The 16,139-nt window shown below is 47.5% G+C and overlaps 1 protein-coding gene across 2 annotated transcripts; it reads right to left on the bottom strand.

The window, feature by feature from the left end:
• Window positions 1–2,494: 2,494 nt before the first annotated feature.
• Dusp26 (dual specificity phosphatase 26) lies at window positions 2,495–8,657 on the bottom strand. 2 transcript variants are annotated; one of them, XM_023722018.1, is made up of 4 exons: window positions 8,397–8,657; window positions 6,548–6,842; window positions 4,663–4,877; window positions 2,495–3,274 (listed from the first exon to the last, which is right to left on the bottom strand). In XM_023722018.1, the coding sequence occupies exons 2-4, from the start codon at window positions 6,766–6,768 to the stop codon at window positions 3,075–3,077; spliced, it is 636 nt and encodes a 211-aa protein (XP_023577786.1). In that variant the 5' UTR covers window positions 6,769–6,842; window positions 8,397–8,657; the 3' UTR covers window positions 2,495–3,074. The 2 variants fall into 2 exon arrangements, with proteins under 2 accessions (XP_023577786.1, XP_004637323.1); XM_004637266.2 differs by having other exon boundaries at window positions 6,548–6,839.
• Between the last annotated feature and the right edge of the window lie 7,482 nt (window positions 8,658–16,139).

The following is a 16,139-nucleotide window of genomic DNA, read 5'->3' as shown; positions in this document are numbered from 1 at the left end:
ATGCAGCAGCAGAGCGCCCTCTGGAGGCTCCTAACTCTGAGCCAGCCACCTGTCTGGTTCCAGCTCCACCAGGGAGTGGCCAGAAGCAGCACTTTCCTCTGTTGTTGCTTACACTCCCTGGGGGACTCCCCAGCTGGGATTAGGTGTGGGGTGAAGGGCAGGGCACACATTCCTCTCCTGGCAGGCCAGGCTCTAGGGCTTGAGCCAACACTGCAGAGGTAGGGTTGCAGCGCAGAGGGAGGAGAGTGTCAAGCCTAACTTGGATTCCATTTCTAAGATCAGCTGGAGGCACAAGAGTCAAGTTCTTGCCCTTCATTTTCTGGTCCCTTGCTTGGTTGGGTTCAAATGGTCAGCTGCCCAAAAATAGGATGAGGGGAGCCTGGACACTTAATTTCAGTTTGGGGTGGAAAGAGAAAGGACCATTTGTGACAGGTAATCCTAAATTGTCTTGGGGGGTAGAACTGACTCTACAAGTGTGATAACCAGGCTGTGGGCTCCCTCTGGGTCCCCTTGAAACACACAGATGCCTTCAGAAGAGTTGAAATGCTCCAGAAAAGACAGAAATCCTTAATCTATTTTATTTCCAGATATTGATAATCAAACCAGGAAGTGGGAGCTGGTGGGTCTGAAGGTTGGGGGAACTGTTCTGTGGCCACTCCTGTTCCTCCCAAACTTGACACCTCTCTCTCTCTCTCTCTCTCTCTCTCTCTCTCTCTCTCTCTCTCTCTCACACACACACACACACACACACAACACACACACACACACACACACACACACACGCACTCTTCAGAGGTAGAGACCGAAGCAAAGCACAGCAGAATGATGGTTAAACACAGATTCTGGAGCCAGAGAGCACAGATTTAAATATTTCCTCTTCCATTTACTATTTGTGTGTCTTTGGGTAAAATAGCTAACTTTCATTTCCCAATTCTAAAGCAATAAAAAATATACAAAGCTTCCATGAGGATTAAATGAGTTAGTATTTGTAAAGCCAGAAGGGTTCCTGTATATGACTGTAGTATCTCTGTGTTAAAAGTAAAAATATGCACTCTACTCTGTGGGGATAATCTGGAAACCATTTTTTTTTTTTGGTCGAATATACTTTAGGAGCCATATTTCCATCCTAGGAGTTAAATTCTCAAGTTATTCATTGTGAAAAAAAATAAGGCTCATTTGAATTGCACAAATATACTTGTGGCTGTTTGGATACACTCACAGTAATGCTTTCTAGAGTAAAACAAAGGAGATGCTAATCTGTCATCTTTTCTGATCTAGGTACAGGTGGTCCTTCTAAGAGCACGAGTTATTTTTGTTTTTTCCATTTATGTATTTGGTACAGGGTCTTACTACTCAGCTGGGACTCAAAGTGATCCTCCTGGGGGTCAGGGAGATGGCTCAGTAGAATAAGTGCTTCCCTGACAAGCGCAAGGGTCTGAGTTCAATCCCTGGTTCCGAAAAAAAAAAAAAAAAATCATTTACCAATCAAAGCGATCCTCCTGTTTTCAGCCTCCCCAGCCCTGGGATTCAGGTGTGCACCAGCATGCCTGGACTTTGCCAGCTCAGCGTGCCCTGGGGGTGGGGCTGGCACAACATGTGGGACCAGGGATGGAACCCTGATCCCTGTACTTGCCAAACAGGTGCTTAGTCCACTCAGCTATCTCGCTGGCCTAAGTGCAAGTTCTTTCTGATTTCTGGGTTCTCGTTTCTTCACAGTACTGGGGATGAACTCCAGGAGCGCTTACCCATTGAGCCGCACCACCAGCCCCAAGTCTATTTTCGATTAAGCTTCATAGAGATTGTATTGCTGTCTCCTGAAGCAGGTCAGTAAAGACAGAAAGAGAGAGCAATCACATTGGGTCTCCCCAACCCCCTCAAACCTTTGGCACCAGGCAAAACTGGAAGAGGTGTAGAGCTGGGCTTGATTTAAAATTGAGTTTCTGTTATCCCATCAGAATGAGGATTTCTAAGACTAGAAAAATGGTAGGCAACTGCTCTCCCACTTCACTATATCCCCAGCCCTTTCTATTTTGAGAAAGGGTCTCACTAAGTGGCCCAGGCTAGCCTTCAACTTTGTAATTTTCCTGCCTTGGGCTCCTTAGGAGCTAAAATTACAGACATGTGTCCCCATGCCTGGTTGGATGGGGTCTTGATATAGAAATCAGGTTTGGTTTTGAAAACTGAAATTATTAAAGCATGTCAATGAGTGAACAAAGGTCTATTTACAAATTTAAGTGACAGATGCTCAGGGCACCAACAGAGTAGATAAAGTCCTGAAGTTTTTGGTTCTCTGCTTCCCCCTTGTGGAATCGCTGTGAATAACAGCTCAAGATTCCCCAAGGCTCCTAGAACAGGCAGTGGAGGTGTGCCAGGTGGTAGAGGTTTACTTATTGCTGATAGGAGGAGGTCTGGAACCACTGCCAGGCCACACAGGCTGGGATTCCCAGGAAAGAAGTGTAGAATTCTTTCAAGTTGTCAATGACATCAAATGCTCTTGTTTTCCCCAGAGTCTTTATTTTTTGTCCAGATACCAACACTTGCTGGTCATGCACCTCTGTGACTGTTTCAGCCACCTGCAGCACTGCTGGGTGCTGCCCAGCTGCACACCCCTGCTGTAACAAGCCTGTGGGGAGTCTCACTCTGGTTCTGTGGCTTTTCACATCACTCAGGCTGTGTGTCTCTATGCTGTGGTCTGAGCACAACCCCACACCACCACATTTGTGCTGCTGCGTCTATGACTGACTGCTGGGCACAGGTCGGAGATGGCCCTTTGGTTTTCATATGGGAAAGAGGAGAACACTTGGACACAAAGAGGGGAAAGGACTGCGTGTCCCTGGGAACACTGTTCTACCTGCAGCCTGGCTCCTCCTTCCCTGGTCAGCACCCCTGGGCACTGCCCAGCTTTACCTCCCGTCCCTCTCACAGAGGGCAGCAGCGGCCCGGGGCTTGGCCCCAGAAGAGGTGGAGCATGGGCTCCTTGGGCTTTCTGCTACCTGACCCCTGGGCCTCTCTTCTCCAGGTGGAGCCAGGGACCCACCCGGGCCGGGCCTGGCCTGACCGCCTGTCCACTGTGCTCATGCCTCCAGACCCTGCCGCAGCCTGCGGTCCAGGGCCAGGAGCTGCCTCAGGAAGCCCCGGTTGGGGATGATGCCTCGGTGGTCCTTGACTTTCTTGATGGCCTCCACGAGGGTGAAGCGGTGGTACAGCATGAGGTAGGCAAGCACCAGCGTGGCGGATCGGCTCACTCCCACGGCACAGTGCACCAGGATCTTGCCTGCGAGGAGACACAGAGATGGCAGGGAGACTGTGGTATGTGGGAGGAGGCTGGTGGGGGTGACACGGACAGGTGGCCAGGAAGATAGGTAAGCAGAGATGAGGGGACACATGATGGAGGTAGAGGAGGGGATTAAGAACCTAGGTATGGGCCAGAGGTGGCGCAGGGGTCGGTCATGTGCTGACCTTGGCATAGGCAAGGCCCTGGCTGGGTAGAGCCAGGACTGGGGGAGAAAAGTTGTGGATTCCTAATAAAGCAGGGGAGCCTTGGCAGAATGGGGTGCACGGGGCTTCGGGGAAGAGACTGATCACTGATGTCACACTGAGCTTTGCACCGGCAGGGACTTGGGCTTTCTGCTACCTGACCCCTAGGCCTCTCTTCTCCAGGTAGAGCCAGGGACCCACCTGGGCTTTGCACCTACAGGAGTAATCCACAGGAAACACTGTGTTGAGCATGGGCTTTCTTTGGCCTTCCTCACTCCCTTGTTCATTTTCTATTTGTTTTTCTGAAATGGCATCTCCAGAGGTGTCCCAGGCTGGGCCGGAAACCCTGGGCTTAAGTGACCCTCCTGATCTAGCCTCCTGAGGAAGCAGGACTCAGGCACGTGCCACTGCCTTGACCCCCTCAGCCTCTGTCTCACCTTCTCCTTGGCCACTGAGTAGTGCATTGTTGTGTACCTATCCAGCCTCCCTCGTGTCAGGGTGGATGGGTTCCAGGGGCCCTCACAGATGCCCAGGTCCCTTCGGTATGATGCTGCTGTCTCTGCGTGGAGCATCGACACATCCTCTCCAACACTTTGTCAGCCTTAGGGTACTTAGGACACCGGACACAACACAAGCGCTATGCAAACAGCTGTACTGCACTGTCTAGGGAATAATGGCAATAAATAGAATGTTTTTGCAAAGGATCAGTATAGATTTCCTTTTCTATATCTTTCCAATCTATGGCTGGATGAATGCATGAATTTAGAACTGAAGAATACAGAGGGCCAACTGTATTTTTTTTTTTCTGACTAAAGTGTTTATTTTTGGTGGAACCAGGGATTGAACTCAGGCCCTTGCGCTTGCCAGGGAAGCACTTATTCTACTGAGCCATCTCCCCAGCCCGACTAAAGTATTTTCAAGCATGCTTAAGGTGAAAATAATTGGAGAGTGCTGACATAATTAAAAAAACCTTTTACCGCCAGCACCCATCATCTCACCATCTAGGTAAGCTACTTAACGCTTCTCACGATGTCCCTCTGGAGTGCTGGGATTACAGGCCTGTGCTACCACACCCGGCATGCTTGTCTGTTTTTTTTTTTTTTTTTTTTTTTTTTGTATCATCTCGAAATAAAAAGGATCAAGAGAATAGGTCCTCTCTCCCTTCTGAACCCCCTCTTCTCCTACCTCCTGGCTGGCTCAGTGCCCGATGGATGAAGTCGGCAGCTGTCTGGAAGTGGATACTCATGTCAAAGGCTGGGGAGTCATGGGCCTCCACGCCCAGGTAGCGGATCCCCAGCCCCTCATAGGCTTCAGGCACGCCCCGCCACCTGCTGTGTGAGGCGTTGAGGACATGGGTGATGCCCAGGCGACGCAGCTCCCGACGGTTGTTGGCCATGTCCCTGTGGAGAGAGGAGGGCGGTGCCGAGGTGCTGTCGCTGCACCCAGAGGGAGGAAGATGGAGGATGACTTGGGGATTTCTGGTTTCTTGTTCTATAGTACTGGGGATTGAACCTGGGACCTTTGCACTGAGCTACGCTCTCATCCTTGTTATTGTTTTACATTTGGAGATTGGGTCTCACTAAGTTTCTAAGTTACTCAGGCTGGACTTGAGCCTGTCATCCTCCTGCCCCAGCCTCAGAGTGGTGGGAGTCCAGTTTGCGCTGACGCACCTGGCTTCTTTTCACATAGACTCTTCTCATAGGAACCATACCGACAAGAACTGAGGCTTTTTTGTCTGGACGAGAGAAGGCTGAAGGGGCAGGGTGAACATGGCTGTGATAAAATGTAGAAGGAGTACTCTGGAGAAGCCAGCTTTCATTAAATTCCTTAAATGTGGAGCCCTAAGGACTGAATTAAGATGAAACGATGAAAGCCACAAGAAACAGATTTCAGTCTCACACACGAGTCCCACTAACAGTGGAAAAGCGCTGAGGAGAGACTGCAGCACCTCTGGAGAGTCTCCTTCTCTGCCGTTCAGGCAGGGACGAGCCCAATGTGGAGGCACCGGGGCTGGGGGTGGGAGTCGGGGATGGCAGCACAGGGTCCTGGACCCGTCCACAGCTAACATCCCTGCCAATGCTGAGAATGGGGCTCAGGAGTAGAGTGCTTGGGTTCTACCCCTAATAACAGCAGCCCAAAAGTAAAACGTTAAAAAGGCATTCAGTGCCTCTGAGAATCTTGAGATTATGTTTCCAATACTTCTTCCCACACCTAACTCCCCTATTCCTTTATACTCCTACTTACATCGTCCATTTTGCCAGTTTTTCTATGGCTCACTCCACCCCATTAGGAGGTCACCTTCACGAGGTCACCCAGCCCCCATCCCTGAGCACCAGCAGACACCTCTCAGACACAGCGGTTGCCCTCAGCACCTGCTCTGTCTACTGCAGCAGACGAGCACCGACCGGGGAGGCCTGGCTCTGCTGCTCACAGCCTGTGTGACCTTGCGCCGCTCACCACTTCTCTGAGCTTCAGCTTCTTCAGCCGTGACTGGATGACAGTAGTACCTACCTTGCCAGGCTGCTGGGGAGCTTCAGAGGAAAAATGCAGGAGGAAATGCATCCTCCTTGCACATGGTAAAGCCTTGGGAGATAAGTAGGATTACGCTTTCCATGAGGCCCTCTCCCCACAGAAGGACCCCAGCTTCAGACTCTGTAGACTATGGGGGGCATGGCCCCCACAGGGGCCCTGCAGGAGCCTGCCTGGTCTTTTCTCTCCCAGTGACTTTTCCCAGAGCCGCACCCCAGTAGCTGAAAGGTCAGAGAAGTCACCCACTGTGTCTGGCTGGGAGGTAGTGCTGGCCCTCAATGCTAAACAGTTGTTGTGTGAATAACAAGGGTTTTCTTCCAAAGTCTGAGTATTTCAATAAACCTATCCAAACTTCCCCAAAGCCTCCAGCCTCTTTCTTCTCTCTGTCTATGTGCCCCTCCCTTCAATGCTCAACCTGGAATCAACACTATAACTCAGTGTCTGTCTGCCACCCTTCTTTTTTCTGTACACACACACAAACACACACACACACACACACACACACACACACAACCACAATCCCAGTCCGGTGGGTACCTACTGGTCTCCAAGGTAGAGGCCTGGCCAGACCTCATCAGCATGGTTACAGGCTGTCTTGCCCGTGTACAGGAGCCGCTCCAGCTCAAAGACGTTGAGGAAGGGATGCTGCACGGGTGGCATCTCCTCCAGACTCCCTCTGGTGCGAACAGGGGACCTCGAGCTGCTCCTGGAGAAGCGGGCCATGAACGTCATGGAGGCCCACAGCCAGTTTCCGGGGCACATTGTAGAACTGGAGGAGCCGGGGCAGCTGCAGGGCGGTCACGGGGAAGATGGGGTTGGGTACCAGGTAGCCGCTGCTGAAAAAAGAAGGGGTGTGAGCCACACTCGAGCTAGTAAGTCCACACAGCAGCGGCACCCCTTCCTGCTCCCTGGGCTGAGAAGGTGCTTGGGGGAGGAGTCCAGCTGGCCCCAGAGGTCCTCCAGGATTGCTCTCTCCTTCAACAGCAGCAGCTCCTCTCCATGTCTATTTGGCTCTGCCACGCAAGGAGGTGGGAGCGTCACATGTCCTTGTTTACGGGAACAGGGAGCTGCCCAGCTGCTGGGATTCGGCTCTGCCAGCCACTCCACCCCCACTACTAACACACACACACTCGGGCACACACACACACTTGTCGTTTGGGTGCCTGTGCACATTGCTGGGACCCTTGCCAGCTGGAATCTGGGTCTCATCTGCTCTGGGCTCTAGGCAAGAGATGTAGGGAGCTGGGCAGGGGACTGGGGTGGCTTCAGATTTGTCCAGGGAGGATGAGCAGGAAGGTCACCACAGCTGGGCCCAGACAAACACCCAGCCAGCCTCCCTCGTGCCAGGAGATGCAGCGCCCTGCACACTCAGTAACCAGCTTGGCATGGGAGCGACTGGGGAGTAGCAATGAAGGAGAAGAATAAGTTTGGGAAAAATACATGCCAAATGCAAACTAATGGAAGAAGGTCCAGCCTATGAGCACAACAGGTAAACTGTGTTCTTTTGATCAATGTTCACTTCTCAGATGACAATTGTGAGCCAAAGCAGCCCTGGAATGTAGGGTCTGTGTGTGACAGGGAAAGGCTGGGGCTTGGCCTGGGCTGGGGGAAAGGAGGGCCGGGCAGGCTCCTGGCATGGAGAGGCAGAGCTGCCTCCCTTGTTGCTATGGGAATCAACAGGCCTGTGTGAATGCGGGCTAGGCGCCAGCCCCAGGGACTTAGTAGACAGCAGTCGGCCTTTCCCAAAGTGTCACCGTGCTTTGGGGTTCACAGCTCGGAAGCCCTCTCCTCCTCCTGCCCCCAGGGACCTATGGTCCTGCCTGCTCTCCCCTTTCCTTCCCTGCCTCCCACCCACCCTTGGGCAGTGGCCAGCCTGAGAGGCCATCTTGGTCACTGGGCCCCGTCCTGCCCTCTCAGCCAAGGCCAGCTCTTCCTCGGGGGTGAGGGGACCAATTCTCGGGGCGGCAGAAGCAAGGGTTCAGGATCAGCGCAGGTGGGGAAAGATCTGACGTGCAGGTGTTGAAGGAGAGAGACTGGCGAGGGCTGGGACAGAAGCAGCACAGAAATACAGCCTTACAGTCGCCACCATCTCCCTTCCTTCGCAGGCCCAGGACCCCAGGTCCCACTCCTAACCAACTCTCCCCCCAATAAGAGATCCCACTGCGTGCAAAGGTGGCGAGGGCAGGCGGGGGCCGGCGCGAAGCCGCTCTCGGGGACTTCGGTCTGGGGTGGGCTGGGAGCCCCGGCTTCGTCCCGCTGGCCCCAGCCCCTGGGCGCCCCTCCCTGCCTCCGCCCTGCCTTCCCGTCGCGGTCGCGGTCGGTCTGCGACAGGCGCGCGGGCCGCCCCAGCTCTCGCCTCCTGGCGGAGGGAGCGCGGACAGTGCCCCTACCTGGGCGGCTCAGGCGTCCCGGAGGCCGAGGGCGGGAGCGCAGAGCCCCGCGGCCATGCTCCCGCCGCGGCTGCGGCTTCCAGCTATTTTTAAGTCACGACACCCACTCGAAGCAGTGTTCACAGCAGCGCGCTCGCTCGCTCGCTCGCTCGCTCGCGACACACAGGGGCGCGGGCCGCAGGGAGCTGGGTCGGAGCCGCCGCGCAGCGTGGGCGCCGGCGCCTCACAGCTCGCCAGACCAGAGCCGGCCCGCGCCGCCTGGCGGGCCAATGGCAGAGCCGCTGTAGTGCCGCCTCCGGTCTCCAGGCGACACACACACACACACACACACACACACACACACACACACGCACGCACGCGCGCACACACGTACGCACGCGTACATGCACACAGGCACATGCGCGCGCACACACGCCTCCACACCTACACACAGGCACACATGCACGCGCGCATACACTCATGCACACCCGTGGGCACACGTACACACACACACACAAACACGCACACAGATGCGTGCACTAACACACTGCACAGGCACGCATGAACACACTACCTCGCTCCTCCCAGATAAGACTAATTGACGTTTTCTTAGCAGGCGCCACGTGTCGTGGGCTTCATGCATTGACATTTTATGCTTGGCACAAGGCTAGGAGATAGGTATTGTTGCCTTTATATTTTAGGGAGCGGGAGACGGAGGCACAGAGAAGCCCAGTATTTGCTCTGAATGCCCAGGGAGGTACCGGACCAGCTGAGCTCCATCAGCCCTATGCTTTCCCCCACTTGAGGGGAGCGCTGGGGCTCTTCCTCTACCCAGCTCAGCGCATGACCAACTCCACTTTCCCTGGGCTCCTTAGGAATTAAGCGCCACAGCATTTTCATAGTAGCGTTTTCTGCACTCTACAGCCTCAAGACTCTAAAGACCTCGAGGGCAAAGGCTGAGTTACCTTCCCAGGGCCCAGAACACTGACAAAAGGGGACGCTGAGTGTGGTTATGAAGATGGCATCAACTACAGCGGAAGTTAGGAATGGAAATCCACAGTCCTAGAAGATAGACCAGACTTTATGTCCAGTCAAAGGCAGTTCTAGACAGCGACGTAAGTTCCAACTCAGTTCTGTGGGAAAGAGGTGATACCTCCTTAGGGTACCATCTAGGAATCATTTGCCTCTTCTCTTTTTCTTCTCTAAAGAGGAAACTTAATTCTGTTCAGTTTTCCTTATGTCTTTTTGGTATGGCATTTTACAGAAAGAGACAAAGTCCTCATCATTAGCAAAACAGAACTGATCTAGGAAACTTGAGATTTTAATTTCTACCATCTAGGAAAGCCTCATTAAAAAGTTGTTGCCAGTTAAAGTGTGAAAGAGTGCTCAACCTCATTTTAAGTGAGGATTTTCAGAGTTGGGAAATCAAGAGTGTGGTGTAGTTTGATTTAAATCTTCAGCAGGATTTCTCTTCAGCTCTACATTAACTTTTCTCAAAAAAATTGAGAAAATAAGGTTTAAAACGTATCACAGAGAAGTTGCTATCTGTTGGTAGATAACTATAGAAGTTCTTCCTGAACCAACATCTCTATGAAGACCATTTTTACAGGCCAACTGATGGCCCAAGTAGTTTCATATTTTTCTTTGTAAGAGGTTTATGATGTTTCCAGGTGGCACCAAACTAAATAAAGGATGGAGAAGAAGAGGGAGGAAAACATTAGTAGGAGGAAGATGATGGAAAAGGCAGACCAGGAAAAGGAAGAAAGAAAAGAGAAATAGTATGTAAGGGTAAAATACTATCTCTTGATTTCTTGCCTTCACATGTAGCAGCTCATTTGATCCATGTCTTTTTTTTTTTTTGGTGGAACCAGGGATCAAACTCAGGTCCTTGAGCTTACCAGGGAAGTGCTTATTCCACTGAGCCATCTCCCCAGCCCCTGATCCATGTCTTAAGTGGATGGTAACGTCACTGCATGCCTGAGGAGCAAGGCATTTAGCCATGTTAGTTAATGTACCAGCTTCTAGTCTATGGCAGGATACAGCTGCAAATCCAGGGATATTTTGTTAGAAAACTAATGTTTGAAAATGAGGTTGGGGACCAAGGATGTGGCTCAGCAGTAGAGTAACTGCTGAATGTGCAAGAGTCCCTACATCTGGTGTCTGGCACTGCAAACATTCCCGAGAATGACTATTAAGATAACGCTTGCCTTACTTTTCTCTCATTGATGAGACACAATACCCAACACCCAAAATTAAAGAGGGAAATGTTTTTTTAGCTCATGGTTTGTGGGGGTTTCAGCCTGTAATTGGCTGGCTCCAAGGCAGGGGACATGGTGAGGGAGAAACTGTTTAAGGAGGCTGTTATGGTTTGTGTCTAGTTGTCCCCCCAAATCCTCATGCAGTCATGGGGTGAGGACTTCTAGAGTTTGTATTAACTCGTGATCCACTGGGATTATGTGTGATCCAAGGCTGGGATTATGGGTTTTAGTACTGCTGGGATTACCCATAGGTGGGTAAATACTGGGAAGTACCCATAGGTGTGAGTACTTCCCCTACCCTGGGGCAGGTAATTTGCATTACAATGTAAGGTGGGAAGAGAAGCTAGCTGCTTGAGCTGCTGCTACCCCTCCCTTGTGCTCTTGCTCTTTGCCGCCATGAAAAGTTGCTTTCTGCTCTGTGCTGCTCTGCGTTGGACCCAGCTGAGTATGAACTGAAACCTCCAGTAACTGTGAGCTAAATAAACCTTTCTTCCTTCATTTTGAGTGTCGGGTATTTGTCCCAGCAACGAGAGAAGAGTAACTAAGACAGAGGCAGAAGGCAGCAAGAGCAACAAGAGCCACGAAGAAAAGAGCGAGCCCTTTATAAGCAGGTTATCCCCCTCCCCCTTAGGGTAGGTGTAACATTCACACCATCTCCATGCCCTCCTCCTGCCTAGGATAAGGATATTTACAAAATGAGGACCTGTTGCTGCTCAGTGGCTCAGCTACACTTCTAAAATTCTTAAGTGGACACAATGTATCAACTATTAGAATACTCCTCAAGACTAAACTGGAGAACAACTGTCTCTGCACAGCCTTGCCACATCCACTCATTCATTTATCTCCTTCTTCATGCTCAAAGAAGCCTTTATCAAAGGACCTATCAGCTACATTTACTTCACTTATTTATATAATTGTTGGGAGTGAAGCTGCCTGTACCTCGGGTGTCTAGGACAAGGTCACAGTTTCTCATGAGTTTGGCAGGGCCTCATGAAAAGTGTATGCGGTCAGGGAGCTGATGTGCTAAGTACCTTGGCCTCCCCTGAGATAATATAGACAACTCCTGTCTTATTCCCCATGTAACCACCAAGGCATCTTGTTTTGTTGAAGAGTAGATTTTCTTCCTGCTCCAGATCCTACCCTCCCCTTAAAATTCTCTATAAATAACCTCTTATGCTGATTGTGTAAGCTCACCGCAGTTGTTGGGTGGTTCTTTCTGCCATCCAGAGAGGGGGCTCCGCCTGACATTGGCCTTCTGACTCTTCATTTTTTCATTATTCACCTCCCCACTCCAGAATTTCAGAGCTGCACTGGCTGTGGCAACACTTACTTTAATCTTTGTTTCTCATAGTCTAGAGCATGAATGGTTGTACAACACTGGGATGGACATAACAGAAATGGAAAAATGAAGCTATTGAAAGATAGGGATGCGGGTTGAGGGGTATAGGTCAGAGGCAGATCACTTATCTAGTTTATGCAAGGACCTGGCTTCCATCCCTAGTGCAGAAAATAAATAACACTTGAAAAGTGGAATAGATTACAAAATAGTTTTTGAAATAAATATTCCTTTCCCACAACTAAATGGAGAAGGAGAAGTTTAATAAGAGTAGGACATTAGAGGAAAAAAAAGACCAATAAATATATAGTGAATGAGAATTCTAACTGCTGCCACTGGACTGTGGAGTGGCTTTTCAATTCATTTATTAACTTAACCACCCAAGTAGACATTGTAAATTCAATTCTATAGTTAAGAAAATGAGTTTATTTATTTATTTTTTTTAAGGTTACTTTTTTTTTTCTTTTTGGCAGAACCGGGGATTGAATGCAGGCTCTTGCACTTGCCAGGGAAGCCCTTATTCTACTGAGCCATCTCCCCAGCCCTGAGAACACAGGATAAAAGGCCAAAGAGCCAACAAGTGAAATTTGAACCCAGATTTAGACTGAGGACCATGTTAAATCAACACCTGCCCCTCAAACCACTGAAGTATATTTGAAGAAAGAATTGGTGGGTGAGGTATTTACACAAACTGTGGATTGCTCACAAGAATGGAAAGCCTTCCCGGCAGTTCTCATCTCAGCCTAGGGTCTCTGTTCCCTAGAGACCCCAGGAGTGCGTGGACCCAGGGCTGGATGTGCACATGTGTACCCAGGTCTGGAGGGAGAGGGGGCCTTCCGGTCGCAAGAAGAACTTGCTATCCAGCCAAACCCTCATTATGTGACCCTTTCCCCAGGTATCTAAGGATGAAACTCCTCACCATAGTGAAGATAAATTTCCCCAAGGATCACACATCACTGAGGAGGAGGCTTTCCCATGAGCACAGGTTTGTGACAGACTAGCGCTCCTCTAGGAATAAGCCAGGCTTGGTATTTGTGAATAAGTCCAGAGGCCAAGAGAATATGCATTAAATCTCAGCATTATAAAAATAGAGGAAGAAAAGAAGGCTATAATATAAATTTTGGGGTACACTGAAAGCAAATATGACAGCTATTTGACAGGTGAGCTGTAGCCAGTGTAAGATTATGGATGATGAGTATGCGTGTGTTCTGTAAACTGAAATCCCCAAATGGGTGGACATTTTGCAATTTTTGTACAAACAGTAGAAATTAATTTTAAACATCAGTTTTGTGAAACTGAGATTTCCTTAGTGGCTTTACGTGTGGCCAATTTAGGTAATCAAACCATAAATACTACTGAAAAATATGTAAGGAAAGTATAACGCCCATTTTGGGAATTTTGGAGAATGTCTATCTTTGCCTTTCATCTATTTGGGTTTTATATTATTCAAAATCCTTTTTTTAAAAACTACATACTTTAATAAGAAATAAATTCAATAAAGAATGATAATACTGAGAACCAAGGCATTCAGAGATTTCAAAAGTCATGCTTTTTTTTCAGTTGATCCAAAAATTGTCAACTAAGTTTTCAAAAGTTTGTTCAGAGCCAACATTACTTACAAATGTCACACATTTATTATTCATACATTTACTTTCTTCCCCATAAAAGACCTTTGATAATTCAGACAGATAGTGAGGTTAAGCCTAACAGCCTAGGTTGTATGGTAATAACAATAAACTTCTCTTCTGGAGGGTTAACAACCTAAGTTTGCAGGCCAAAATTAGAGAAAAGGAGGGCCTCAAGGAAAGCCAACATTTTGGCCCTAGCCTTCCAAGGTCCATTAAGACTCAGGACATAGGAGAATTTGTACTGTAACGTCATGTAACTCGGTAGTTTCCCACATTTTCTGATCAAGGAAATTATGAGGCCAAAGAAGAAAGTGATTGATGATGTAGAGTGTGCCTAAGGAGAGTCACATGGAGAGAAATCATTCTCTCAGGCTTTCAGAGAGAGCACATTGGCCAAGCAATGGCCATGACTCATCCACATGGCTGACACTGACAAAGGATCTACAATCTGAGGTACAGGATCTCAGGATAAATCCTGAGAGGATTTCACTGACCTTCTCAGACCCAAAAGCTACAACTCTTGTTGCATAGTTCTTGCTTTATCTTGGTCTTAATCATCCAGCAGAAAAGTATAAAAATGAAGTATAAGAAATAAAACCATACTGTTATGTTGAGCTGTAGGGGACTTAGGTCAACAATTTCTGACATTGCCAGTCAAGGGGAAAAACCAATACTATTATAGATTACTGGACTCTTTTAGAATATTTTGCTGAGTTAACACACCTATAATATTCAAATAACAGAACTAAACAAAAAAAAGGGATACAGATGAATGTCCATTTTATATCTGTGTATTCAAAATGGTTAGGATAGATATATAGTTACATTCTCTTAATGAATAGAGGGATTTGTTGTAATAGTGTTTGTACATAGGATATCATGTCCACATCTTGTACAGTAATTAACCACTGGGAGGAATGTATGCAATGTATTAATTATTGAAACTGTCCTACCAATTTGATTTGAGACTATCTCATTGCTAGTTGTTTCTCAATAAAATTATGGGGGAAAAAAGACCTTTGATAAATACCTAAAATGTCCAGGTATAACACAGTTGAGATGAAACTAGATCAAATACTGGTATTGTTTTTAACTATCACCTCGAGTGTCGCAAATTTATTTTTTAAAATTTAATTTAATTTAATTTTTTTTATTTTGAGAAATAAATATGATTGAGATAGTTTCACAGCTTATTAATAGGACAGTTTCGATAATCAATACATTGTACATTGTTATCTTCTTCGTGGTTATCCATAGTACAAGAAGCAGACAGGATATCCTGTCCAAACACTATTAGTACACTTCTTTCTTATCATTGAATTAAGCGAAAGTAGCTGTATATTTATCCGAACTATTTTTTATATATAAATACAAAATGATCTTTCCTTTGTATCCTTTTTTTTTTGTCCTGTCAGAGGTGGATGAAATCCTTAATGTTATGAGCTTGTTATGTCAGTTTTCAAGAAGGAGATTAAGCTCTTCCACATTTGTGGGCTTATTAATTATTTCTTGAAATTCTGTCAAGTTTTGTTTGGGAGAATACCAAGCTATATTATTTAGATACATTAAGTTTGCAGGCACTTCTATTATGAAAAAAATAGTTAATAGGCAGTCTAAGACTTAATATTTTCCTCTAAGTTCTACTCTGTCTACTCACACCCATAGTCTCAGCAGCACTCACACCCATAATCCGAGTAGATCATGAATTAATCACAAACTCCAGAAGTCTGCCCCAGGACTTACATGAAGCTTTTGGGGGACCAGTAGACACAAACCATAACATCTCCCATCTGCTTTAATTATTGTTATAATTATTTTCAAGACAGGGTCTTGGTATGTATTCTAGGCTGGCTTGAACTCACTGTGTAACCCAGGCTGACTTCAAAGTCTTGGAGAGCTTTGTGCCTTCATTCCCCAGATTCAGGGATTATAGTCTGGTGTTATCATGCCAGCCTTCTTTATTATTATTACCTGGTACTTTGAATACAGCTTTTAAAGAAGTCTTCATATTAATTGGTCACATAATACACATAGCTTAAACAAGTGCTTCAGCAATACTTAGCAAAAATAGTATTCCCAGCTGCAAGCTCTTTATCATTGCCTGGAAGGAACCATTTTGAAGAATTTCCAGTGTTTCTTTTTAGTGTTTATATAAACTCATATCTTTCCATAATATGATCATGGTGCTACTTTTTAAAAAATTTTTTTCCATAATTTTATTGAGAAACAAATAGCAATGAGACAGTTTCAAATCAAATTGGAAGGACAGTTTCAATAATTCACACATTGCATACATTCCTCCCAGTGGTTAATTGCTGTACAAGATGCGGACATGATATCCTATGTACAAACACTATTACAACAAATCCCTCTATTAAGAGAATGTAACTATATATCTATCCTAACCATTTTGAATACACAGATACAAAATGAACATTTATCTGTATCCCCTTTTTTTGTTTAGTTCTGTTATTTGAATATTGTAGGTGTGTTAACTCAGTAAAATATTCTAAAAGAGTCCAGTAGTCTATAATAGTATTGG

Source organism: Octodon degus, unplaced genomic scaffold, assembly GCF_000260255.1.
Source record: "Octodon degus isolate 3935 unplaced genomic scaffold, OctDeg1.0 scaffold00088, whole genome shotgun sequence".
Taxonomy (NCBI): domain Eukaryota; kingdom Metazoa; phylum Chordata; class Mammalia; order Rodentia; family Octodontidae; genus Octodon; species Octodon degus.
The sequence above is the reverse complement of the archived record's forward strand: the minus strand, read 5'-3'. Positions and strand labels throughout refer to the sequence as shown.